General features: G+C 39.5%; 1 protein-coding gene across 3 annotated transcripts in view; it reads right to left on the bottom strand.

Moving 5' to 3' along the window:
- The window catches only part of LOC5566409, a 718,065-nt gene that overhangs the window by 160,303 nt on the left and 530,242 nt on the right, over window positions 1-27,520 (bottom strand). For all 3 annotated transcript variants that reach the window (XR_002498600.1, XM_021837392.1, XM_021837393.1), the window contains exon 6: window positions 14,634-14,767. Coding sequence is in view for 2 of the 3 variants with exons in the window: in XM_021837392.1 (XP_021693084.1) it covers window positions 14,634-14,767 (134 nt within the window). In the remaining variant the exon portion in view is untranslated. The remainder of the gene's footprint in view (window positions 1-14,633; window positions 14,768-27,520) is intronic.

Here is a 27,520-nt window from a genome sequence, read left to right as displayed (position 1 = left end):
AGATCGATAGCAATGCGTGTTTGAACGATTGTTAGGTTCAATATTCATTTTTCAATATGCCTTACTTCTGCTGGAAGTTTTCTGAGAAAGTTTCTGGAATGGTGTTTTACTCTGTTAAAACTGTTCAAACCATATGCTACAAGTGTACGTGATGATATCTATTTACGGTTCATAATTTTCGAGTTCACTTACATCCATTATTCTTCAAGAGCTAACCAATTTCCAGTATGGATGAAGGTCAAAGCTTTAAATCACGAAGTATTGAGGTTGTCGAAGCTTGATGAAAGCTTGTTACATGGCTGGGTACACCACTTCATCCTTGTTCTACATTTAAAGTTTTCACTGTAAAAGTGAAATCATCGTTGAACCAAGCTTTCACTGCCTACTGCCCCTAATGGTACCCTCAAACAAGTGGAACGGTTGTCATCCCTAGAGCCAGTTTTTGTCCCCATAAAAACCAATATCATTGGTCCAACAAAGTTGAAAAGCGCAAAAAGTTGGTCATGGATTGTTGCAGATGGCCTGAATTCGCATTGGGTCAGTAGGGTGGGAAATACGTTCTAAATGCTTCTTGCCATACGAGGCAGCAAAAGCGAATTGATATTTAACGACCGGAAATTCATTCGGAAAGTTCAATATCTGATCGAACCTGATGATGGTCAGGGAAGGAATTTTTTGGTTTCGTTGGAGGAACTTTTACCAGGTGTTTCAAGTCTTTGTCATGGAACATATTATTTCCAGGTCGTCCAGTCTAGAAAGGTTCACTAGAAAACAATACTGAGACATAATCATCCACTGCTAGCTTATCTTGATCACAATCTACAGTAACAAAAAAGATAAGATATAATCAGTTTTTCATTTGAGCTTCATTTGAATACCCGACAAGGCTGGCAAAAGCGAAGGATTGTCTATCCAAGATAAGATAGTCATTGCTACAGGTTTATGATGAGAAGCTGGATATGTACTTCATATCGAGAGTACACCAACCTTTATCGTAAACTCTGGAACGGAATCCATCATTGAAGGTTGAGGAGGAATATAAGCTGCTGATACGTCCCAAATCAGAGAACTTTGAAAAGGCTCCAAAATGGATGGTAGCCAGAGTACACTGTGATACACGATATCTGACAAGACCATTAAGTACATCACGCTGCGACATCAAATAACTGTGTGCAGTCCGCTCAGAAGGAATACGCCAGTCCGACTAGTGTGAAGCCTTTGAATTACACTGGCAAGCTACCAGTTAAGCCTCTATAGGGAGAAAATCTAGTTTTGGAAATACTTCAGAATCCGAAAAAGTCGGATTTTGATGAGAAGAAGATCTTCAACGAGTCGAGTTTTGAATGGAGTATTTTTAGCAAGACATGCTTATTATTATTATTATTATTATCTTTATTAACGAGATTTGCAGCCCGAGGCTGGCTCAAAAGACATGCTTAACCATCAAGTAGGAAGCGTCGGAAAACGCTGAGCAACTTCATGATTCGAAGAAATTCCTGGGGATTTTCCTTCGGGAAGATGTTACAGGAAGTTCCTTTGAAAAGTTCCTCCATTGTATCCTGGTAAGTTCCTACGGAAAATTGCTTCGAGAAGTTTCATCGAAAATTCCTTTGGATTTTTTTGTATATCGTTTGTAGTTTCCTGTGGATTTTCATTTATTCCTTTGGAATTACTTTGGGAATTTCATTTAGAATTAAATTCTTGTCAATTTTCTTCGGAATTATTTTTGGAGTTTGGATTTTTTCTATAGATTTTTTTTCCGAATTTTCTTTTCTATTTTCTTTAGAATTTCTCCCAGAATTCCCAGTGGAGTATCCTTCGGAATTTCATTTGTAATTTATGGAATATCCTTTGAAATTTTCTTCGAAATTTCATTTGGAGTTCCAATTGGAATTTCCTTTGAAATTTATTGTTTCTATTCTCCTATTGGAAATTAGCGTTAGCGTTAGCGTAGTTACGGTATACTTCATAGATTGGATACTAGCAATATTCATGTTTTTTCTTTGATAATCTCATCCAGATTGCTTTCAGGAACAAGGCTTGGGAGTTAACCTCTATCCAATCTTAAACAAGAGTACCAAAACCATGAATATTGCTAGTCCCGGCCACGCCCATCTTTACCTCAACTTGGGATAGGGAAAGGAAATGTTGATGTAGCACTTACTTAATGAGAGGAAATTTCTTCAGGAATTATCTGTGAAATTTCCTTCGGGAAATTCTTTAGGATGTTCCTTTGGGAAGTACTTTCGGGAAATTCTTTCGCGAAGTTTCTTCAAAAGTTTCTTTGGAATTCCTTCGGTATCTCTTTTGGATTTTTTAGTTATTTCCTTTGGATTTTCTATTGATGTTTCCTTCGGAATTTGCTTTGGAATTTTTGAAATTTTTTTCGGAATTTTCTTTGAAATTTACTTCGAAATTTCCTTTGGAGTTTCAATCTGAAACTCCTTTAGAATTACTTGTGAAATTTCTTCGGAAGTTCTTTTGGGGCTTCCTTCCTAATTTCTGATGGAATTTTCTTTAGATTTCCTTTGGAATTTCTTCCAGAATTCCCTTCGGGAAGTTGTTTCAGGAAGTTCCTATGAGAAGTTACTTCGGGAAATTCGTTCAGTAAGTTTCTTCGAAAAGTTTCTTCTTTGCATTTAGAAATTTATTTGGAGTTTAATTCGAAATTTCTTTAGGATTTTTCTTCGAAAATTCATTTGGGGCTTGGAATTTTCTTGAAATTTTCCTTTGGAATTATCTACAGAATTTTATCTGTTATTTTTGCGTAATTTCATCCAGAATGTCCTCTGGAGTTTCCTTTGGAATTGCCTTTGGAATATTTAAAATTTTCTTCGGAATTCCCTTTGGAATTTACTTCAGCAAGTCTTTTTAGAAAGTTCCTTTGGGAATTTCCTTCGAGAAAATCTTTCGGTTAGTTCCTTCGGAAAATTCCTTCGAGAACATTCTTTGGAAATTTCTTTGGAGTTCCTCAATTGTTTCCTTCGGAATTCATTTTGGACTTTCCTTTGGAATATCCTTGGATTTTTTTTATTTCCTATAGAGTTTTTTTTTTTGAAATTTCCATAGGAATTTCCTTCGGAATTCCTCTGGAATTTCATTTGGAATAACATTAGGAATGTTGTTCGAAATTTCCTTTGTAATTTTCTGTAATTTCTTGTGGAATTTATTTCAGAATTACCTTTGGAATTTTCATTGGAATTTCCTTAAGAATTTTCTTTGGGATTTCCTTCGGAGTTTCCAATGTAGTTTTTTTTTTCTAAATATCCTTTGGAATAACCTTTGGAGTTTTTTTTTTCTTTGGAATTTACTTTGGAATTTCTCCCCGAATTTCCTTCGGGAAGTCTTTTCAGAAAGTTCCTTTGGAAATTTCCTTCGAGAAATTCTTTCGATTAGTTTTTTTGGAAAATTCCTTCGAGAAGATTCTTCGGGAATACCTTTGGAGTTTTGTTTGGCGTTCCTCAATAGTTTCCTTCGGAATTCAGTTTGGACTTTCCTTCGGAATTTGCTTTGGAACTACCTTTGCAGCTTCCTCCTGAATTTTATTTGGAATTTCCTTTGGAATTACATTTGGAATTAGGGAAACTTACGTATGCTTTTGGAAACGTTTTTACAACGCTGCGAACATCCCTTGTCAGTGTGACTATTGTCGGCAGCCTTAATCTCTTCGGCAACTTTCCCATAACAACTGCTGGTGAATCTCTTCGGCAGCTCCAAATCAGTCCCTTTTTGTGGCGTGCTCATTTAAATTGATGACATCTCCGGCGATATCGTTTGTTTAGTCTCGGAAATCTCGCCAGCGGGAAGCGTGTAGAGCAAAGAATCATCTGAATGTTTCCAATGATGTGTTTTGATAGAAAAATACTGTATATTTGGCGTTTGAAATTTGGTTGCCGATAATAGTCGAATGGTGCCGAAGCCGTAAGTCTCCCTACCTAGGGAATTTTCTTGGGAATTTATTTTGGGGCTTGGAATTTTCTTTGGTAGTTCCACTGTATTTTTTTTTTCGGAATTTCCTGTGGAGCTTCCTTCGGAATTTTCTTTGGAGTTTTCGGAATTTCCTTCAAGAATTCCTTTGGCGTTTCATTCGGAATTTCCTCTAGATTTTCCTTTGGATTTTCCTTTGGATTTTTCTTTGGAGGTTCCTTCGGAATTACCCTAGAACATTCCTTCGGAATTTACTTTGGGGTTTCTTTCGGAATTTCCTTTGGAATAGCATTTGGAGCTTCCTTTCCTTTCATTTTTTGTGGAATTTTCTTTGGAATTTCTTTTGGAGCATCCTTCGGAATTTCATTTTCTTTGGAATTTCCTTCGGGATTTCATTTGTAATATTCGTCGGAAATTTTTTGAAATTTCTCCCGGAATTTCCAGTGGAATTACCTTCGGAAAATTGTTTCATTTGGAAAGCTCGTGCGGGAATTTCTTAGTTAAATTCCTTCGAGAAGTTTCATTGGAATTTCTTTTGGATTTTTTTTTTTAATTTCCTATGGAGTTTCCTTTGAAATTTTCTTAAGAGTTTCCTTCGAAATTCACTTTGGAGCTTCCTTTGGAATTTCATTGGGAGTAACATTAGGAATGTTCTTCGGAATGTAACTTTCTTCAGAATTTCTTCTGTAATTTACTGTGGAGTTTTCTTCGGAATTTCTTTTGAAAGTTTCGTAATTTTCTTCGGCATTTGCTTTGCAACTGCATTCGAATTTTCCTTTGAAGTTTCATTTGGAATTTGCTTTGGAATTTCCTTAGGTGTTTCCTTTGTAATTTTCTTCTCAATATATTTTGGAATAACCTTCGGAGCTTCTTTTTCTTCGGAAGTTTCTTTAGAATTTCTTTCGGAGTTTCCTACGGAATTTTCTTTGGAATATGTTTTGTAATTTTCTTTGGGATGTCGCACTAGTGCGTAGAACGGTAGACCGAATTCCAATTCTTGAAAAATAAAATTGTTTTCCGGGTAGTAATATAACGGTGAAAACTCAATAACAAACATATAGACGAAAATCAACATACAATTTCGGGTCCATAAAAAAGATCCAATTAGAACCGTAACGTCGGAAAAAGTCATACAGTTGCTTTAAATTGCCAAACTAGACTGAAAAGCCAGTCAAATTTTTCAAAATAACCATAAGACGATTTAACAGTAGGATGGCCTGAGCGGAAATCTTACACTGAATACTGACGAAATTGTTAGAAACATCACTTTATAAACTCTTGGAAGACTTGAGCTTTTCTTGAAAAATTTGTAGAATTACCAGTGGAAGAATTCCTGAAACAATAAATATAGGAATCTCTGAGGTTATTTCTGTAGTCAAACTAAAAAAACCAGGTTGGATTCGTAAAAGTACCATGAAAGAAATTATAAGAATCGTCATATCAAAATAAATTATGAGTTCCTAACGAAATCTCCGTAGTATTAAACTTTTATCACATTTTTTAATTAATTTTTGAAGCAATTCGTGAGAAACATCTTGAAAATGCATACAGCAGTTCTGGTAGCAAGTTTTTTTTTCAGAGACAGCATCTCTGTTTTCAATGCAAGTCTCTAAAAATTTATATTTTTATGGTAGGTTTCTAAAGTCTCATTTCAAAACCAAAATTGAGACCGTTTTGTGATTTTTTTCCTTTTCCTTGATTCGATAAACCTAACCAGGAATTTCCACTGTGATAACTTTAATATTTTCCAAAATGCAAATATATGATTTCCTTTAAAGCTGCGTTTTAAAGCCTTTTTTTCTACGAAAAAATCTCCAAAGTTATTCCATGGATGTTTCAGGAAATATATTTTAAATTCTTCTTCATATAAGGTTTCACACCAGCAAATACTACAGCAATCATTCCAACTATTTCTACAGTTCAATGTTTTTCATCGAATGCTTTTAGGAACCGCTACAGGATTTTACCCAGGGATTCATTTGATTTTTTTTTTTGATTTTATAAATTGATTCATAAAAACCTCTCTGATCTCAGGAAGATTTTCAGAGATCCTCTCAAGATCAGGAATTTTCTATCAGAGATAACTGTAGGGTTTGTTTTAGCAATACTTTCCGGGCTTTTCCAGGGATTTCTTCAATAATGTCTTGAAAAATTCTTGAAAATTTTCTAGAGACATTCCTGTAATAATTGGGCAATTTCAGCAAGGACTTTCGTTGAAAAACTTGGGAAATTTAGCTGTACTTTGTGAAGAAGTTATGGTTGGAATCTCTGAAGTGATTAGTTTTTTTACGTTAGGGGTAGTGACTACCCCTAACGTAAAAAAAAATGTGATCAGTGTTAATTTAAATGCGATTGATATGAAATAAAGTTGGGTTAAAATGGAAAAAAGAGAAAAATATTGCAATTTAAAAACTTATATTCTACTTCTGGCTTTTTCCTCTCATACCTGGCTACGGCACCGGTCCACTCGTTGATCGTTGGGACCCTTTCAGCAGCGGTAGTGGTGGTCGTTCGCTTACGATAAGCTAGGGGAGGATATAGACTCCTTTGTCGGACCCCCCCTAGCAACGCTGGTGATAATCATCGAACTGCCTACTCGCCGTAGACAGTCCCGGCAGAATCCACAGAGTTCTGCCACAGGTGGTACGCCCCTTTGTACGCACCTGTCTTCGTCTTCCTTGGTGGTTAGCTACACTGGCAAGACTTTGCTCTATTGGCTGAGCCCGTGTAGCGAAGACGGCGAATTTTAAGAACCTTCGACGGAAACACCGTATGGCGAACAGCTCCTTAACGATTAGCACTCCCAAAATGGTTCTCGAAACCACCGGCCAGCACTTTCCGATTGGGAACCACTATCACGGTGCTGGAAACAATCTTCAAGCTTTCTTCCAGACAAAAACGGCACTTTTCCCGGTTTTGGTGGCGAAAATTTTCCTAGTTCGTGGAAACAAATTAAACGCGACGGTCGCCCTTTGTAGTTCGTAACACTCTCCACTTAAAACGTCATCGTTCCGACCAGAGGCGCGTCCACATTCAAAACCATGGGTAGGACATACGTAAGCAAAATATTCATGTCCAAGGAAGATCAGAAAATTTTCAAATTTATGGAATCCTTGACATAAAATTTGACGTGACTGTTTTCATCTCAGTTATTACCACAAGACTGAGAAAGCTTCAAGATTATTGATATGATCAACTTCATAAGTGATTTAATATATTATAAAAATTTATATCCTTTTCGAACCAGTTTACTTTTGACGGACTTGACAAAAACTAGAACTAACTGCGAGACTCAACAGCTGATATTGTTCTATAATTTTCCTATGAAAACATAAAAATGCAGTGAATTTGTTTTTTTTTTCTTTGTATTCTTCGCAGAGTTTTGCAATAAAGATTCGAAAGGTTTCTTAACAGAGCTTGCAACTGTTAGCGGATCTCTTGTAAGAGACCTATTAATGCATTTTTGACGGTAGGTCTCTAAAGTCCGTATTTTAACCCGTATCCGACCGGGTTAAGAAAAAAAATTCAAAAAATTCTCGTGAAGCTATTTTCTATCCGATTTGCAAACTTCTTTCACTATATGAAATCCAAACTCTTCTATTTTCCTATGCTGGAGAAAGTGGTCCAAAATTTTGCCTGTGGCCGGAGTTATTCCGGTGTCCTCCTGGGTCAAGTCGGGTGAAAAAATGATCAACTTCCTTTCCTGAACAGTTTTATAATACTAAACTGTCATTTAACTACTTAAGTTTTGTAGGAACAGTCAATCGTGCAACATGAAAGATATTCAAGTGATTTAAGGAGTCACTTTCATGGAAGTTTCCTTGAAAAACTGAAATATGCCTTCCGGAAGATCCGGAACATCCGTAAAAGTGGTCAAATCGTTAAAAATGACTTGGAAAGCCGCGGTTTTTTTCAATCTCACTAGTTTTCAACATACATGGACATAAACGATGCTTTGAGTGCATAAGACCCTGTATGGCCATTGGGGGGCTCACCGGAAGATCCGGAACATCCGTAAATGTGATAAAATCGTTAAAAATGACTTGAAAATCCGCGGTTTTTTTTTTCAATTTCACTAGTTTTTAACATACATGGACATAACCAATGCTTTGAGTGCATAAGAGTGCAAAAACCCAGTATGGCCATTGGGGGGGCTCATCGGAAGACCGAAATATCCGGAAAAGATGACAATTAACGTGACTTACCCTACAACACTACAATTTTTTGAAAATTTATTGTTTTCAGTATTTAGGCCACCATGTGACTCTAGTTGGCTACTGATTGGTCCCCCGAACGATCCGGAACATCCGTAAAACTGACATAATTATAGAAGATGTCTCGAAAATTCTCGTTGTTTTTTATTACACTAGTTTTCTACATTCCAAGACGAAACTAATATTTCGAACGCTTTATGATCAGCTATGGCCACTTGGGGGTTAACTATGTATGTTGAAAGCTAGTGAGAATGAAAAAAAACGAGGCTTTCCAAGTCAATTTCAACGATTCGACCACTTTTACGGATGTTGCGGATCTTCCGGTGAGCCCCCCAATGGCCATACAGGGTCTTATGCACTCAAAACATCGTTTATGCCCATGTATGCTGAAAACAAGTGAGATTGAAAAAAAAAAAACGCGGCTTTCCAAGTCATTTTTAACGATTTGACCACTTTACCGGATGTTCCGGATCTTCCGGTGAGCCCCCAATGGCCATACAGAGTCTTATGCACTCGAAGCATTGTTTATGTCCATGTATGTTGAAAACAAGTGAGATTGAAAAAAACGCGGCTTTCCAAGTCATTTTTAACGATTTGACCACTTTACCGGATGTTCCGGATCTTCCGGTGAGCCCCCCAATGGCCATACAGAGTCTTATGCACTCAAAACATCGTTTATGCCCATGTATGCTGAAAAATAGTGAGATTGAAAAAAACCGCGGCTTTCCAAGTCATTTTTAACGATTTGACCACTTTACCGGATGTTCCGGATCTTCCGGTGAGCCCCCCAATGGCCATACAGAGTCTTATGCACTCGAAGCATTGTTTATGTCCATGTATGTTGAAAACAAGTGAGATTGAAAAAAAAAACGCGGCTTTCCAAGTCATTTTTAACGATTTGAACACTTTTACGGATGTTCCGGATCTTCCAGTGAGCCCCCAATGGCCATACATGGTCTTATGGACTCAAAGCATTATTTATGTCCATGTATGCTAAAAACTAGTGAGATTGAAAAAAAAAACCGCGGCTTTCCAAGTCATTTTTAACGATTTGACCACTTTTACGGATGTTCCGGATCTTCCGGTGAGCCCCCCAATGGCCATACAGAGTCTTATGCACTCGAAGCATTGTTTATGTCCATGTATGCTGAAAACTAGTGAGATTGAAAAAAAACGCGGCTTTCCAAGTCATTTTTAACGATTTGACCACTTTACCGGATGTTCCTGATCTTCCGGTGAGCCCCCCGATGGCCATACAGGGTCTTATGCACTCAAAGCATCGTTTATGTCCATGTATGCTGAAAACTAGTGAGATTGAAAAAAACCGCGGCTTTCCAAGTCATTTTTAACGATTTGACCACTTTACCGGATGTTCCGGATCTTCCGGAAGGCATATTTCAGTTTTTCAAGGAAACTTCCATGAAAGTGACTCCTTAAATCACTTGAATATCTTTCATGTTGCACGATTGACTGTTCCTACAAAACTTGAGTAGTTAAATGACAGTTAAGTATTATAAAACTGTTCAGGAAAGGAAGTTGATCATTTTTTCACCCGACTTGACCCAGGAGGACACCGGAATAACTCCGGCCACAGGCAAAATTTTGGACCACTTTCCCTAGCATAGAAAAATAGAAGAGTTTGGATTTCATATAGTGAAAGAAGTTTGCAAATCGGATAGAAAATAGCTTCACGAGAATTTTTTGATTTTTTTTTCTTAACCCGGTCGGATACGGGTTAATAAACATGGTAGCTTAAGTCACTTTCTTCCTTATTTTGCTTGCAGTGAATCCTGCTGCTAAATTTAACAGCTCTTGAAAACAAAATCAGAGAATATTACGCATCTATTTCACATTTTTTTAGAATCTTTTCTTTTCTTCGAGAAAGAGTTTCTTTAGAGATCCCTCCTTGCATATTTTAAACGGCTTCTTCAGAGATTCCTCCAGAAATCCCTCTTCAGATTCCCTCACTTATTCTACAAGGAAATCATCCATCGGTGTTTCAAGAGATGCTTAGAGGAATTATTTAATAATTTACTACATGGAATCCTGAAACACTTTGATGCTTCAGCAATTTATGGATTATTATGAAAGTAATTCTCAGTAATAGCTCCAGATATTTGTTTACTGTCACCTTTATGGATTGCCCTAGTTGTTTCCTTGGGAGAGAGTTTACAAGAGTTTTTCCAAGAAAATCAAGAAAGGTTCATTCCAAAGATTTTGAAGCATTTTTCCTGGCATTTTCGTTTTATTTCCTACAATAACTCATCTAAATTCACACAGGAATTGCTGTAGTAATTCAAAGTTTTATCCTACATATCTTCCAAATATTTTTTTAATGTAAAATCTTACTGAATATTTCGTAAAATTTCTTTATTTAGGATTTCCCACCAGATAATACTTCTGTAATCATTTTAATAATTCTTCCGCTCTGTCCTATACAATTTTTTTAGGAAACCCATCCAATAGTTTTCAAGGAATTTCTGTAGGATACCAACTAGCAATTTGCTTAAGAATTCCTCAAAGATTTCGTCGATAGTCTAGAAGTTCTTACACCCAACCTTGTGGGAGTTATTCAAGGGTTACTCCAGAACTCAATCAGGATTCATCAGACATTATTTAGGGTTTCATATTTGAAATTCATCCCATATTATATGGAAAAATCTATTAATATCTGAAAAAAAAAATCATGACACTTTCTTGGAGGCGCCCCTGAAATAAAGCCGATTTTTTTAAGGTTTTAGAAAATTCTCAAAAGTTTCATGGAAGAATTCCTGAAAGAATCTTAAAGCAATTTTGAACGACAACTTTGTGGAAAATGCCTGGATAAAATACTGTTTGAATTCTCGCAAATGTTCTTAACGAGAATCTTGGAGTTGGATGGTTGAATCATTGAATAAATTCTTGGATTACTTTTTTGAAAAAAAAAAATCTAAAGAATCTTTGGAGGAAGTTTTGATGAAACATCTGAGGTAATTACTGTAGCTATCTTTAGTACACAGAAAAAAATCTGTTCTCGTATCTGTGAACAGCAGGCATGAACTCGCCAACAAGCAAAAATACACCGTGAACTAGATCATGTATACGAGACCAATCATGGTAGTTCACGGTGTATTTTTGACACTTCACGTTTTCCAGAACGCTTTTTTGAGCGTGTAGATTTCCTCACTTCCTAAACCGAAATTTAAGGATCCTTAGAAATTCCATAAAAATCACGAAATGAACTCTTGGAGAAATCTTCGAGCAAATATTTCTACTTGAATCAATTCCTGGAGCAAATAATGTAGAAATTCATACAGAAATACGAGTAGTAATACTTGTCGTAATGTCAAATTCCCGAAAAAGTATATTTCAAATATTGTCAGAGAAATATCTGATAAGAAACAATTTTATCTCCTAAGAGGTTTCTGTTTTGTTATCTTGGATTCTTATTAGTCGCTTTCTGATCTCTTTTTGATTCATGTTTGGTTTCTTTTTTTCAGGAAAGTTGTCTCTAAAGTTTCTATTCTCTATTTCTATTCTTAGTCGTCATTGGAAGATATGATGAATAATGATATCCACTCAATATGATTTGCGATTCATAGCAATGGTATGAATTGGATATCACCGAATCTAGAAACTTTCGGGCAATAATTGTAACAATACTTTACAATCTAAATTTTATTGGTGAATGGTTCAACGTACAGGAACTCCATCTAATATTTCGTTGGAATTTCTCCAACAATTCTGCAAGCATTTCTAATGTTTCCGACAAAAATTCTCCACAAAGGACATTTTCTCGACTTCCTTGGGCATAGAGTCTTCATGCGATAGATACATGCAAAACTGGCTAATTGGCAAAACAAGTTCTCGATTAATAACTGTCAAGGTGCGTTTAAGAACAGATGAGAACAAGGATTTGTCATATTTGGGATGTAAAGTCAGAAAGAAGAATAGATGAAAAAATACTCTATTTTTAATGAATCATGGAAAATGAAAAATCTTATCATTTTCTAAGAATTCATCAAGCATTTCCTGCGGTAATGCAGAGAATTTCTATGAAATGTGCTTCGGGAGTTCTGTAGGAATTGCTCAACAGATCGTCATCAGCTTCCTCCTTAAGAATGGCTTGAGAAATCAAGAGCATCATCAGCCATAGCCAGCAGTACTACACTAGTGCTGTGTATAACAAGCGAGCTTATTAAGATACGTACACGATGCTACCGGTCTTGGGTCAATCCATAAATTGTTCTAACGATTCTTTAAAAATTGCTTGATAGTTCTTCCTGCAATCCAGTCATTCGTCAAGAAATACTTCCATAAATGCTGATGGCAATTTTACCAAGAACATCTACGGCTGGCTGTAAAAATGATGTTACTTCGTGTTGAATCATGGGTAGGACAATCCTTTGACTGTCCTACCCAGGTATTTTTGTGCGTAGGACATGTCCTACCTGTCCTACCCACTTCCCGCGCCACTGGTTCCGACCAACACAAATCGCCATCCAAACGTCACCATCTCCTGCCACCGTGCTCGACTATTATGTTGTTTTGTTGCCGCCGCTTTTCTTGCAACGGGAGGAGATGGAGAGCTCATGTTATTGCACTCGCGGATACAATGCACTCGATAATTAATCCCCTACATTCTAACTACACTTAACAAACATTTTAAATAAAATATTTAAAAAAATGAACAAGTTGAAATAAATGCAAAACACTGTGGTGGATTTTATGTTGCCAATGAACACATGAACAAAAACATGAAAAACAAATCAACATAGAGTGACGTTAAACACACCACGCTAAAAACACTCCAAAGTGGGTAAAATTGACACGGAAAATAAAGTGGGTGTAAAATACACTCCACATAAAAACTACACAAAATGACATAATTGCAATCACAGGTTACAAATCCAGCCAAATAGCGATTAAGTGTGACATTTAAACTATTTAATTTAGATTTTTCTCAGGGTGTACACTAAAATTTTACCATCCAGCTTTTTACGAGCGCTAATGGTCGCCATAAAAAGCTCGCTTTCTGGTAGGGACTAGGCGATCTGACATGTGGCTTGGATCGTTTGATAGCAAATCGATAAGATCGATCAAAAATTTAGCGGTTAACTGTCAAACGACCCAACCCAAATGCCAGTTCGTTTGATCCCTATCAGAAAGCGAGTCTGATTGTGGCTAAACTATTACTCATATGGGGCAAGGCGGCCGGCGCATGACCATTGCATGTAATTCTACTTGAAATGTTATTTTCTTTATTTCCTATTAATATTACTCACAAAGCAGAGGCTAATTGATAGCTTAAAATATATTTTTAAGTCTACCATCATAAAAGGATGCTTAGTAACAAGGTTCATCACATGTGGCACTCTCTACTATTCAATTTGAATAACAAAAATGGATATTTTTGTGTCCATTCAATACGATTTATGTATTAACATTATACTATGACGGATGTGTATAATATTACACTACATCAGCTCTAAATAATGATAAAATCTTAACAACTACCGGAAAGCTAAACATTACATGTAGTTTGCAATTTGATTAAATGGACAAATTGATGTGAAATTTTGCGAAAAAGTTATACGTCTTCTCAGTGAGAATCGAACTCACGACTCCCTGATCTCTAGTTAAGGCGCGTTACCCCTACGCCATGAGAGGACTCATGAACGCAGAAGTTAACCGGAATTCGGTTTCAGCTCACGTGGTCCTTTCGAAAATCGTTGCTAGGTGTCCTTTGATTTTTTTTTCTGTTACCGCATTTGGAGGAAGTTTAGTCAAGATTTGCATCTCAAATGCAAACAGCAATACTATATTTTCATACTTTTTCGTCCTTCCTTCACAATGTTGCAACATCAAAATTCTACAAAAAATCACTCTTCGGCAAGCTGGTACCGAATTAAATTTAAACTCCAAACTAGCACCCGGAGGTCCCCCTAGCACTCGGAGAAACAATTCTGTGTGGCGCCATTCAGTGTTATTAAGTCTGTTTATTTCGTAGAATGAAATTTAATTAAACCTTGCCTTCAGCTGCAGCAGAGGCCACCAGTGCACCGTGTCATTTTGTGCCCCGGAAAAGGGGTCGAAGCCGTACCCCAACGATTGCTAGTCTACAAAATGTTGAAGGTACGAACCTAGGATGTTTAATTTTCCCCACAGCTATTCTTCATAGAATTTTTTGTTCCCGGTATGAAAAAGACATTTGCAGAAAAAAGCAGATTCTTCCAGAATGGCTGATTTGAGTCGAGCAACTGATGTTTTTTCTCGCACTGTCTGTTTGACATCGTATTCTTCTCTACTGCATTAATTTGGTTGTTTTGCACCGTCTCCACGTGATTGCACCAGTTTGTCCCTTTCGAGGCAACAAAATTGTTGATTTCTATTGAAAACTCCAAACCGTGCCGAACATCCGTAGCCCCAATGAGTGAGGGAAATTTATTTTAATTGGATTAAGAAACACAACTCCCTCGCTCGTTCTTTCTAGGGTGTGAACAATGCACTTACCACAATGTTGTTCAGTGTCAACTTCAGGTCCGCTTTGGGTCGGGAAGGTGGCGAACTGCAATTTGCCCGCAGGACATCTCCGGCCTCGTAGCGGTTGCTTTCCGTCCACAGGGTGGGACCACTGTCCGGTAGTTCTGAAAAAGAAACAAGAAATACACTTAATTGGATAAAGCTTTAATCTGGAAGGGTGAGGGCGAGTGTAGGCCGAGAAAATATGAAATCCGATCTGGTCATGGCCGAGCTTGTTAGTTGGGGAAATGTAAATTCTCTGCTTTCGGTAGAGCCAAATTCCTTTGTGAGATTCGACCATGGGGCTATCCCTTTCAGGACGCTTTTTTTATACAAACGTTTTACGAATGGATTTAAGGTTTTCTTTTCAAATGTACCTAAGCCGTTTATATAATTAAACTAACTCGAAAATAATTGGGTTTGTACACTCTTGTTAACAATTTCTATCATCTTTTACTTACTTACTTTTGTTTCGTACAAAAGTTGATTTGTATTTGTATTTTAATAAATCAAATATTTATTTATTTGGTTCTTCATCAATCAACTTGATAAAACGTCACCAATTTCACCAATTCACTCGATTCATGGCTACCGTTCATGGTTCATGTGGATCAACTACCAGATCCCCCAGATTTACAGGTCCTGGTGCACCTGGTCAATCCACCTGACTACACTACACCTAACTGCTTGTGAAACTCCTCTTGAAGTTCTAAATATTTGGTTTGCAAAATTATGATGTTCGGTATGTGGGTTTCAGAGGCGTCAATATAGTGTTCACTTCCTCAGGAAAATCATAAATATGACTAAGTGATCGAAAATCTTTTGAATCTTCGATGTTAGCGCGTCTAACGCTAATTTGGGCCCACTGTCCATCGCCCACAACACGCGCACCGAGAATCAGAGAGTACCTTCCAAACCGTAAAAGTAATCGCGCCAAAAGGCGCTTGGGATCATTTTATTTCTTTTTGTCTCAAAATTGTTACTCATTCTAGAGCAAAGCCACAGTTTAATTTAGGAATCAACCATTATTACTTGAACAGCGCTTCGTGATTTCCAGGAAATAGCTGTCGGTAATGGACTTCGCTAAACGATCCCAATTAGCGCATCATTCAACTCCAGTCGCGGGAAATTTTCATCAATCTCCATCGACTTTTTCAGGGATAGGGTCGTCCCATCCGACTTTACTGCGCCACAGATCTTGAATGACGATCTTTCCATGTATAAAGACGTGAGAAATAAGCTCAAGAGGATCGAACAGACACATAGAATAACGATAGAATAAATGTGAATACGTCCTCGCTATGAAGCCAAGCCATCCCTAGTACGCGTTCAACCTGATTGGTTTTGTTACCGGTGAAATCATTCCGCTGAGCTGCGAGTTGCTACCCCGATTTTACAACACCTGCTTCGAATTCGAATGCCAATTCCTGATTTTGAACCTGGCTTTGGCGTGTACCATTCGAACGTCCGTAGCTAGTTTCACCATCTCTGCTGCTGTATACCTACTGTCCAAGTAGTCGTCCACATAGTGGTTTTCTACCAGTGCTGCGGCTGCTTCCTCTCGTTGGCCCAATTCTTTACGTTCAGATTCTTGATGAACTGAGCTTGACACGGAGATCACATCGGACCGAAGGTTGCTGTATCCATTACAAACACCTCCGGGGATTGGGATGGATCCGAACTCCAGAGAAAACACTGCGCTGAACGATCAACTAGCCGGATAAAAAAATTGTGATACATCTATCGCACATCTCCCACCACCGCTACCTGTCGCTGACGAAACTGATACAACACCTTTGGCAGCGGCAACAGAAGATCTGGATCTTTCAGTAGCAATCCGTTGAACGAGATGCCATTTACTTTGGCCGCTGCGTTCCGAATCATGCGGATCTTACCTGGTTTTCGTGGATTGGTAACAATCCCTAGTGACAAACTCCTCAATTTCATCCTTCGACACAGTGTCTGCGTACCCATTTTGTGGGTATTCAGCAATCTGGGTATTTAAGTTCGCTAGCAGTTCGGTTGAGATTTCAGTCGACGGTGCAGGCAGGACAGTCTACTCTTTGACATGACGTAGCTTTGTGAGAGCTGTACTTTGTCATAACGCCACAATAATCCAGTCTCGAAGCACCCATCTTCACGATGTACTGCTGTTATTACCAGAATCTCTCTTGCGCGGCGTTCGTCATTTCCCTTCAGTGTTCGTAGAGCCACAATGCCCAGACTTTCCTTCGTGAACGGCGATTTATTCACCTTCCCCAGATCCCCTACGTAACCGAATACCCTCTACCGTGCGAACTTCGTCCAACACAAACTTTGTATCATTCGATGAACCAGAGATTAGCAAATCAACTTTATGTGATGCGGCCTCTCGTCGTTTGATGTTTGCTGTCCTAGTGAAGCACTTCTCCGACGATATTCAGCTGACCTGCGATGTAGGCATCCATCAGGGTCAGTTGCGAACCCTCATAGAGAAATGCGAGCCGTAGCCTTCATTCCGTTACCAATGATAACACAGCGTAACAAAAATGACATTTTTGCGTGTCTCAAGAACCAAGTTATGATTCTCTAGTAGATTTGGGGTTAGTGAATCTGATGCCGTTCTCAGAAATGTTCCAACACGTCACAATTTTTAGCTACAGTCGCCAAAGTTGAATAAAACACTGGTTTTATTGACGTTTACATAAAATTTAAAATATGATTTATCAAACTTTTTTGTGCTCTTATCCATCAAACATGTGAAATAGGACTTTAACTTTCATTTTAGATATAATTTCGTTGAAATTTCACGGTTAATTTTAGATAAAATCGATTTTTTTAACATGATTGCAGTCTTCATACTAAATTCTTCGTTTCTCTTATATGGCACAATACAATACTTTTCTAAACCATCAAAAAATTACTTTTGAGCACCAACACTATTATGATCTCTTATGATAATTGTTGTTTAACCCATGAAGCTTTAATTCTGTGGCAAATTAAGCAAATAAATTGCCATACAAGCTGCCAAACTTGCATGCAAGTTTGACTGATATAGGCAAATTTTGCATTAACAACAGCCAATATCTCAAAAACTAGACGTGCGACGTGCTGTGATATTTTTGAAAACGGAAATGGACTCAGCAATCCTTAGTTAAGTTAATAGCGGTATTTTGATGTTTGAGACAAAATCGTGTTCCGCAGTGTAATGGCCTGCGACTAGTAACCTTCGCAGCTGCTAGAGGGATGACAATCAGCAGTACCTACTTCGCACGAAAGAATATACCACGTGCTGGTTGATGGGTGACATTTCTCAGATGTCATGGATGTCAGGACCTTCCGAGGCCCTAATATCGACTCGGATCTTTATCTCGTTGTAGCTAAAATTCGGGCGCGGTTATCCAGCGTCACGAGTTCCACAACAAACAGAACGCTGCGCTTCAATATACAACGCTTGTCAACTGATGGGGTAGCTGCACAGTACCGTCGGCAACAAGACGAGCAGTTGAGAAGTATCAACGTTGCTGGAGTCGTCGACAGCCGTATAGGGTACGAAGTTGTGACAACAACGGCGCGGGAACGACGAAGACGAAACGACTGGTTCGATGAAGAGTGCCAGAGAGTGACAGACATGAAGAATGTCGACAGAAGCCGTATGCTTGTGGCCGGTACCCGACAGAACAGAGAGCGGTACAGGGCAGCGAGAGCCGAAGAAAAGTGAATCCACCGCATAAGGAAAGGGCAGCACGAAAAAAATGGGTAGCTGAAGCCCAAGAAAGCACGAACCGGAATTGTATGCGGAGATTCAATGCAACAGTCAATGGTGCGTGGCACAATACCGTACCATTGCCCGCCATGTGCAATGATCGAGAAGGAAATTTGCTGACCGATAAAACGGCGGTGGCTGCCAGGTGGAAGGAGCACTTTCAGCAATTGCTGAACGGTGAAAATGGAAATGTAGCGAGGAACAGGATGAACAAGCTGTGGACCCACCGACCATACGAGAGGCTAAAAAGGCTATTAGCAAGCTGAAGAACTGCAAGGCTGCTGCGAAGGACAGATCCCGGTTGAGCTTCTAAAGCACGGAAGTGAGCAGCTTTATCAGTCGATCCACCGAGTACTTCTAAAGGTATGGGAGGACAAAGAATTGCCCACCGGCTGGTTGGATAGCCTCATACGCTTAATCTACAAGCTGCTGAAATCAGCGTACAAAATTCTGTCGAGCATCCTGTTTAACAGACTGAGACCGCTCGACGAGTCCTTCGTCGGCGAATACCAAGCTGGTTTTCGTGAGAGCCGTTTGACAAGGACCAGATGTTTAGCTTGCGAATGATCCTAGATAAATTCCGGGAGTATAACTTGCAGCTTCACCATATGTTTATTTTTATTGATTTCAAGGCGGCATACGACTCAGTGAAAAGAAATGAGATTCGGCAGATAATGTCTGTACATGGTTTTCCGGCGAAACCAATTAGGCTGATACGTGCTACGCTGGATGGTTCGAAATAAAGTGTTCGGATTGCAGCCGAGGTGTCAACCTCGTTCGTGACGTTAGACGGGTTGAAGCAAGGAGACGCACTTTCGAATTTACTGTTCAACATTGTACTCGAGGGTGCTAATAGGAGATCTGGCGTGCAGAGAAATGGCATTATTATCACAAGATCGCACATGCTCCTTGCGGACGATATAGACCTAATTGGAATCGATCGCAGGTCAGTGGAAGAGGCCTTCGTGCCCCTGAAGAAGGAGACAGCGAGGATAGGCCTGACCATTATTGTTTCCAAAACGAAGTACATGGTTGCAGCCCAGATAGCCGTAGCGGTAAACCATGCTGATGGTCATGGGTTCGAATCCCGCCGGTCGAGGATCTTTTCGTAAAGGAAATTTTCTCGATTCCCAGGGCATCGAGTATAATCGTACCTGCCACACGATATACACATGCAAAAATGGTCAATCGGCAAAGAAAGCTCTCAGTTAATAACTGTGGAAGTGCTCATAAGAACACTAATCTGAGAAGCAGGCTTTGTCCCAGTTGGGACGTAACGCCAGAAAGAAGAAGATGGTTGCAGCTAGAGATAGAATCAGGTATGGTGGTGTAGGTGCTGAGGTAGTGTTTGATGGGGATGTGTTTGAAGTTGTTGAAGAATTTGTTTACCTTGGAACACTTGTGACATGTGACAACGACGTTTCCCACGAAGTGAAAAGACGTACTGCGGCGGCGAATAGGGCCTTTTACGGACTACGCAACCAGCTTAGGTCCCGCAGCTTGCGAACAGAATCAATATTCGCTCTGTATAAAACAATGATTCTTCAGGTGGCTCTCTACGGGCACGAAGCGTGGACGTTGAAAGAGGCAGACCGGAAAGCTTTCAGTGTTTTCGAGCGTAAAGTGCTGCGGGATATACTTGGTGGGAAACTCGAAAATGGTGTGTGGCGCAGACGCATGAATGACGAGTTGTACCAAGTGTACAAAGATGCGAATATACCGTGTGAAATACGGCAGACTTCAGTGGGCTGGTCACTTCGTGCGGATGTCGGAAGAATGAATTGCGAAAATAATATTCAGCAGGGAACCAGGTAGAGGTTGACGACTTCGGAGAAGATCACGAATACGCTGGCTGTACGAAGTGCAAGAGGATCTGGCGACCCTAAACGTTCGGGGCAACTGGAGAAGTTTCGCCCAAGACCGACGAAGATGGAGCTCTACAATACGACCGGCAATGGCGTGACGCTACGCTGTAGCCATCAAGGTAGGTATCGACGACTGGTGACCACAGAGTGCAGGAAACCAGCCGTTTCGATTGCCGAAGCTGTAGCTTGACAAATAGCGATACTATCGACGACATTGTTGAATGCGAAGGTGGATGTGGCGGCTTCGACTGCGTGGGATTTGATGACGGAAAGCAGAAAGAACATTGCACATTGGTCCCAGAGCCATATCTAGGAAGACAAAAATGATTGTGCCTAAACCGTCAATTTTAGATATATGGTGTCTTCGGCAAAGTTTCTCCATATTTTTCAGACATTTTTTTCAGACATGTGAAATTAGGGTGGCCCACATGGTCTACGAGATCAGCACATAAACTTTTTTGGTGACGCATTTAGGACTACACAATGTTCTACAATGTTTTAGAACAACCGATTTGGAGCAACTTTGCCGAAGAACCCAAATTTCTATCTCTTATGGTTCGCGAGTTATGATTTTTTTAACAAAAAAGTTAGGGTGGTACTGAAAAATCAGTTTTTTCTTGATAACTTTTTATACGATAATTTCTCGCAAAAACTTTGTTCCGAGCACTTTTAGAACTTTTGATTGCGCAACTTTTTGCCGAAGAAACTACTGTTCTATCTCTTATGGTTACAGAGTTATCAGAAATTTTCTTCGAAAAAATGATTGTTTTCAAATGCCGATATCTCAGAAAAGCGCAAACGGATTTTCAATCTTTTGTCGGCATTAGAAAGATTATTTCTTTCTCTGTTTATGGTGAAAAAACTGTGAGGACGTTTTTTGTTTGAAAAGATTGATAGAATTTTGAAAATGATATGTTTTCAACCTAAAATTATCCATAACTTGAAAAATATTCGAGATAGCTCTTTGGTGCCTTCAGCAAAAATGTGCAAATTGAAAGTTCTGATTGTGCTTCATACAAGGTATTCATGAAAAATCAACGCTTACACATATATTCACCATAAACTAAATTTTATATGGTAAAGAAAGCGAAAAAAGAGATATTTGCTAGAACAATCGAAATAACTGTATGTATGTCATTTAAAATTGAATACACATGTATTGATATCGATCATAGTAAGCGGAATCTAAGGAGTTGAAAAAAGTTAAATTATTTGCTGAAGCAAGTGATCAAGGCCCACTTTCTGGTTCGTTACCTTAGACAGATATTTGGGATTTATATCTGGCTCTTGTTCAAGATTCATGCATTCTTCAACAGGCGAATGCTGCCCTGACTTATTCGTTGTGGCAGATTTATTGGATTTGATTGAATTGAATGGGATAAGTTGGATGCCCAGATAGAATGATTGCAGATACTTCTATATTTCTATGGGAGGATATCATGGGAAGTAAAGTTTTGGTAATTTGAAGGAATTCTTCAAAGTATACGTTTTGTTATCGTTTGGGGTTGATAATATAATGAACGGAACCGGTATTGAATGCATGACCTTCTGCTCAGTAATCCGAAGCGGTAGCAATTTATAACCAACCACGGCATAGGTTAGCTGGACAAACATTATGTCGCGTGAAATAACAAGACACCGTTTATGGATTAATGTTCCATGGATCACTGTTAAAACTGCTTCAGCAACTAACTTTCCCTAACTCCAAACATTTCCCTTACTGTGATCGATCTTATTTCATTACATATATTTTCAATTTAAAATGACTTCACATACAGTTATTCCGGTTGTTCCAACAAATATCTCTTTTTTCGCTTTTTTTTACCATACAAAATTCGGTTTATGGTGAATATATCATAAAACAATGATTTTTTTTATGCATACTTTGTATGAAGCACTTTCAGAACTTTCAATTTTGCACATTTTTGCTGAAGGCACCAAAGAGCTATCTCGAATATTTTTCAAGTTATGGACAATTTTCGGTTGAAAACATATCATTTTCAAAATTCTATCAATCTTTTCAAACAAAAAACGTCCTCACAGTTTTTTCACCACAAACAGAGAAAGAAATAATCTTTCTAATGCCGACAAAAGATTGAAAATCCGTTTGCGCCTTTCTGAGATATCGGCATTTGAAAACAATCATTTTTTCGAAGAAAATTTCTGATAACTCTGTAACCATAGGAGATAGAACAGTAGTTTCTTCGGCAAAAAGTTGCGCAATCAAAAGTTCTAAAAGTGCTCGGAACAAAATTTTTGCGAGAAATTATCGTATAAAATGTTATCAAGAAAAAACTGATTTTTCAGTACCACCCTAACATTTTTGTTAAAAAAAAATCATAACTCGCGAACCATAAGAGATAGAAATTTGGGTTCTTCGGCAAAGTTGCTCCAAATCGGTTGTTCTACAACATTGTAGAACATTGTGTAGTCCTAAATGCGTCAGCAAAAAAGTTTATGTGCTGATCTCGTAAACCATGTGGGCTACCCTAATTTCATATCCCTGAAAAAAATGTCTGAAAAATATGGAGAAACTTTGCCGAAGACACCATATATCTAAAATTGACGGTTTAGGCGCAATCATTTTTGTCTTCCTAGATATGGCTTTGGGACCAATGTGCATTGGAAGTGCTCGAGTTGTTTTGCTGGGGCTGTGGCTAAGACACCAGAACCAGGAGCAATAGGTTGGCAAGGTTCTCGACAGTCGGGTTTGACCACCGTCTCCGGGATCGGTGGGCCGTGCTCTTCAGACCCGTCGGCAGAGCGATTGAAGCGTAACCTCAAACTGCTTGAGGAGCAACAGTCCTTCTTACTGAGGGAGATCGAGTTAAAGTGGAAGCGAGAATTCGAGCAGAAGAAGCTGCAGCTGGAGAAGGAAGCTTGGCGATTACGGTACGCGTTGTTGAGTACGCAGACTGGCCAATTTCAAGATGTCAACGAGCTGGGGGTTGTTGGGGATTGGGCAAATCGTCTGGGCATCTGGAACATCGAAAAGTGACCTCACGTCAGCAAACACCAATGTATCCGTCACCGCGCCCCTCAACTCCACCAGTGCAATCAGCTGTTAAGCTAGTGCTCCAATATCATCGTTACTACAGTGAGAGGCAAAATAAAGTGCCCACCTTACCAGTTTTCGAATTTCTCTCATTGATTTGGTTCAAATTAAAGTTAACACACCTAAATCTTTTGTGATATTTTATTTTTGATGTTCTTTTAAAGTTGCACTTACGAAATTTTGATAAAAAAAAGAATTTTACTTAAAGAAAAAGAAAATCAATTTGTATTGAAAAAAAAGTAGTGACAAAAATAAGTGCCCACTTCCTTCTTGGCCCCAGAAAAGATGATTTAAGAAAAATAAAAAGCAATTTAATAGTTAATGTGTCCTCCTTTGGCCTTAAGGACTTGCTGGAGGCTCTTCGGCATGCTTTTCACCAGGTTTTGTAGGTGTTGTGGATCTAGTTCTTCCCAGGCGCGCTCCAAGGCTTCAAAATAATTATTTTTGTTGGTAACACCAGTTTTTTCAACCCTGGCATCGAGAATCGCCCACAAATTCTCGATGGGGTTGAGGTCTGGGCTTTGTGGAGGCCATTCCAGCGGTTTAATCCGACAAGACCGGAAAAAAGACTTGGTCTTCTTTCCAGTATGCTTCGGGTCGTTGTTCTAGAGAAATATGAATTTCTCTTCAAGGCCCGTCTGGATCAGCGAAACCTCCAGATTTTCCAGCAAGATGTTAATGTAGGAATCTGCCATCATTATTCCGTCGATTTTCACGAGGTTTTCTACTCCACTCCATGAAAAACACCCCCAGACCATCACATTTCCTCCTCCATGCTTCACCGTTCCTTGGATGTGGTGCTCTGCATCACACACGAGCCCGCCGCTCTCGGTTAGACAGCTCGAGCTTCAGGAGCGCCACATCCAAGGAACGGTGACGCATGGAAGTGTGATGTGATGAAATGTAATGGTCTGGGGGTGTTTTTCATGGAGTGGAGTAGGAAGCGTCGTGAAAATCGACGGAATAATGACGGCAGATTCCTACATTAACATCTTGCTGGAAAATCTGGAGGTTTCGCTGATCCAGACGGGCCTTGAAGAGAAATTCATATTTCTCTAGAACAACGACCCGAAGCATACTGGAAAGAAGACCAAGTCTTTTTTCCGGTCTTGTCGGATTAAACCGCTGGAATGGCCTCCACAAAGCCCAGACCTCAACCCCATCGAGAATTTGTGGGCGATTCTCGATGCCAGGGTTGAAAAAACTGGTGTTACCAACAAAAATAATTATTTTGAAGCCTTGGAGCGCGCCTGGGAAGAACTAGATCCACAACACCTACAAAACCTGGTGAAAAGCATGCCGAAGAGCCTCCAGCAAGTCCTTAAGGCCAAAGGAGGACACATTAACTATTAAATTGCTTTTTATTTTTCTTAAATCATCTTTTCTGGGGCCAAGAAGGAAGTGGGCACTTATTTTTGTCACTACTTTTTTTTCAATACAAATTGATTTTCTTTTTCTTTAAGTAAAATTCTTTTTTTAATCAAAATTTCGTAAGTGCAACTTTAAAAGAACATCAAAAATAAAATATCACAAAAGATTTAGGTGTGTTAACTTTAATTTGAACCAAATCAATGAGAGAAATTCGAAAACTGGTAAGGTGGGCACTTTATTTTGCCTCTCACTGTAGCTAGCCTAACTAGTGCCAATCATGGAATTAGCTCCATGTGCATGCTGCCGCCTTTATCAAGTCAGTTTCCCGTTGGTGATAGATCAATTGCGACGGAATTTCAGTCAGCCAGTGCATCGAACCCGTACGTTATGGGCCCGACGCCGATTTTCTATCCGGTGGTGGAAGAGGTCAACTTCGTTCATCAACACCCATCACGAGCTACACCTATCCCACGCTACAACGCACGTCAGTCAAAATAGTCAGTTGCCACGTTACGGAAATCAAATGTCGCCAAGAATTGGGCTAGGTCATGTTCCTCAATATTCGATGTAATTCGAGAATATGCTACTTCTAGGTAGACCGCTCGTACGATCATACAGGTGAATAAAGTAACCCATCTCTTCGATCAGTCGTTCAACCATAGTATGATGGAGTACCAATGCTCGTATCTTCTATGGAATATCTACAGTTGGCGGGGACACACTGGGCCATCCCTGTTCTGGACTCAAAAGGAAAGACGGTCCATAGAATCACATGCTCGCACCGCAGTTTGTCAATATCCGGTAGAATTCATCACTGACAACGGGACGAACTTTCAAGGAGCTGAGCGATTGCTACGAGAGCAGATAAAACCAGGGACTGTCTTCAACGTTTACCAGTTCTACAACGAAAAGGGAGCCATTAGTGCAATCTGTCAAGAAGACAATTATGGAAGTTCGAATATGAGGGACTACAAACGTTGGTCGTGGAAGCGGAAAGCGTCGTCAACATAAGGCCTCTGACTTACCAGTCGCTCGATTCTGAGGGATCCGAATTCTCATTTCCTATTGGGGTCGTCAAGTGGAGCCACGCATTTCAGTCATGTTACCAGCCACAGCCATTCACGCCATCCGAAGGAGATGTACGAACAGATTCAACTGAAGCTAGGCCGGTTCTGGGAACGCCAGATAATGGAATACCTGGCGGTCATCAGACGTTAAACGAAGAAGTCCGACAGCAACGTGACGGTAATCAGGTGATGAAGGTAGAAGAACGGAATAACTGGATGCGTGGACATATCAAGCAATCAATCCCTGTTGTCGATGGCAGAGTTCGTCAGGCTGTGGTACAAACTTCAGAAGGTGTACTACGGCGGGCATTAGCGAAGCTCGCGCTTTTGGACGTGGATTCTTGACCTTGGCAACCGCCAGGATGCACCCGGAGGAGGAAGTCAGAGTGACTAACGCTTAGTTGGACCAACTGTCAACAACACGCTCATCGAGAAGCAGAGGTTACCTTCCAAACCGTAACAGTAATCTCAGTGTCTCGAATTGTAACTCATTCTGGAGCGAAGCCACAGTTAGATCTAAGAGTCAATCATTATTCTGGAGTCTTGACCATTCTGATTTGGAACATCTTAAATAAATAAAAGTGAATAATGAAATTTACAGTGTAACTTCTTATCTCTAATTGAATAATTACCGTTATCGTGGACATCATCTCCGCCTTTATTAATCTAGTTGATCAAAAGAATGGAGCTGAAAGTTGATTTGCAGATACTAGGAGAACAAGTATGTAAGATCAAGGATTGGTATTGCTACAAAAGGGCTGTTATAACATGGTTGGATAAGTGCTGTTAGAACGGAAAGTTAGAAGGTAGATCATCTGACTTGAATTCCTGGATTAACATCTGGACATCCCGAATATACCAAAACTTGAAAGGGTTAAATCACTTCGTTCTGAGAAATTGCAACAGATTTCCATAGTCACTCAATTTGGGAGGAAACCACCAAGAAAGCAGCTCCCTTTGGGCAAAGGAAAAACCACAAACGATAAAATACGATTTGTGTGCAACTATGGCTTTGACCCAATGCAATGTGGTGCTCTTTTCTAGCAGCTCCAACCGCTTTGCGTCTTGCTCAGTCTCAGTTTAGTTTCCAGTCTCTGGACTCATCCCGAGGTTGACCCACTTCACCTGTGCTGCTGCATGCTTTCTTCCAAATGGAACTGAAGTGTGTCCTTCTTTGCCGGTTGCAGATATCTCTTCCCAACCGAAAGTCGGGTGGTCCCACGTGTTGGAAAGTGATCAACCATCACACTTACATAACTTTTCCGATTTAGAGGAAGACTGGAACGAGTATAAAAAAGAAAGGTTCCAACCTCTATTCTTTCTGCCGGTGCATCACCAATGAAAGAAGGCACTGAGGAGGATCCTTTCGTGGCAAATGGTTTCGATTGCATGTGTATTAGGGTGTCACAGAAAAAGAAAAGTTTTAATCATGCTCATTTACAAGTAAATATCTTCCGAATATTTTCTATTTGAATAGAAATATCAACAGAAACTTAACCTGATTCTAGTAACATGTCTCATTTTTTGTTTGTTTATCGCAATGAACGACTTGCTATCAACTTGGCCCAGATAGCCGTAGCGGTAAACGCGCAGCTATTCAGCACGACCAAGCTCAGGGTCGTGGGTTCGAATCCCACCGGTCAAGGATCTTTTTGGGTTGTAAATTTTCTCGACTTCCCAGGGCATAGAGTATCTTCGTACCTGCCACACGATATACACATGCAAAAATGGTCATTGGCATAGTAAGCTCTCGTTAATGACTGTGGAAGTGCTCA

Source organism: Aedes aegypti, chromosome 1 (assembly GCF_002204515.2).
Source record: "Aedes aegypti strain LVP_AGWG chromosome 1, AaegL5.0 Primary Assembly, whole genome shotgun sequence".
In the NCBI taxonomy this organism is placed as follows: Eukaryota; Metazoa; Arthropoda; class Insecta; order Diptera; family Culicidae; genus Aedes; species Aedes aegypti.
This window is presented reverse-complemented; position numbering and strand designations above follow the sequence as displayed.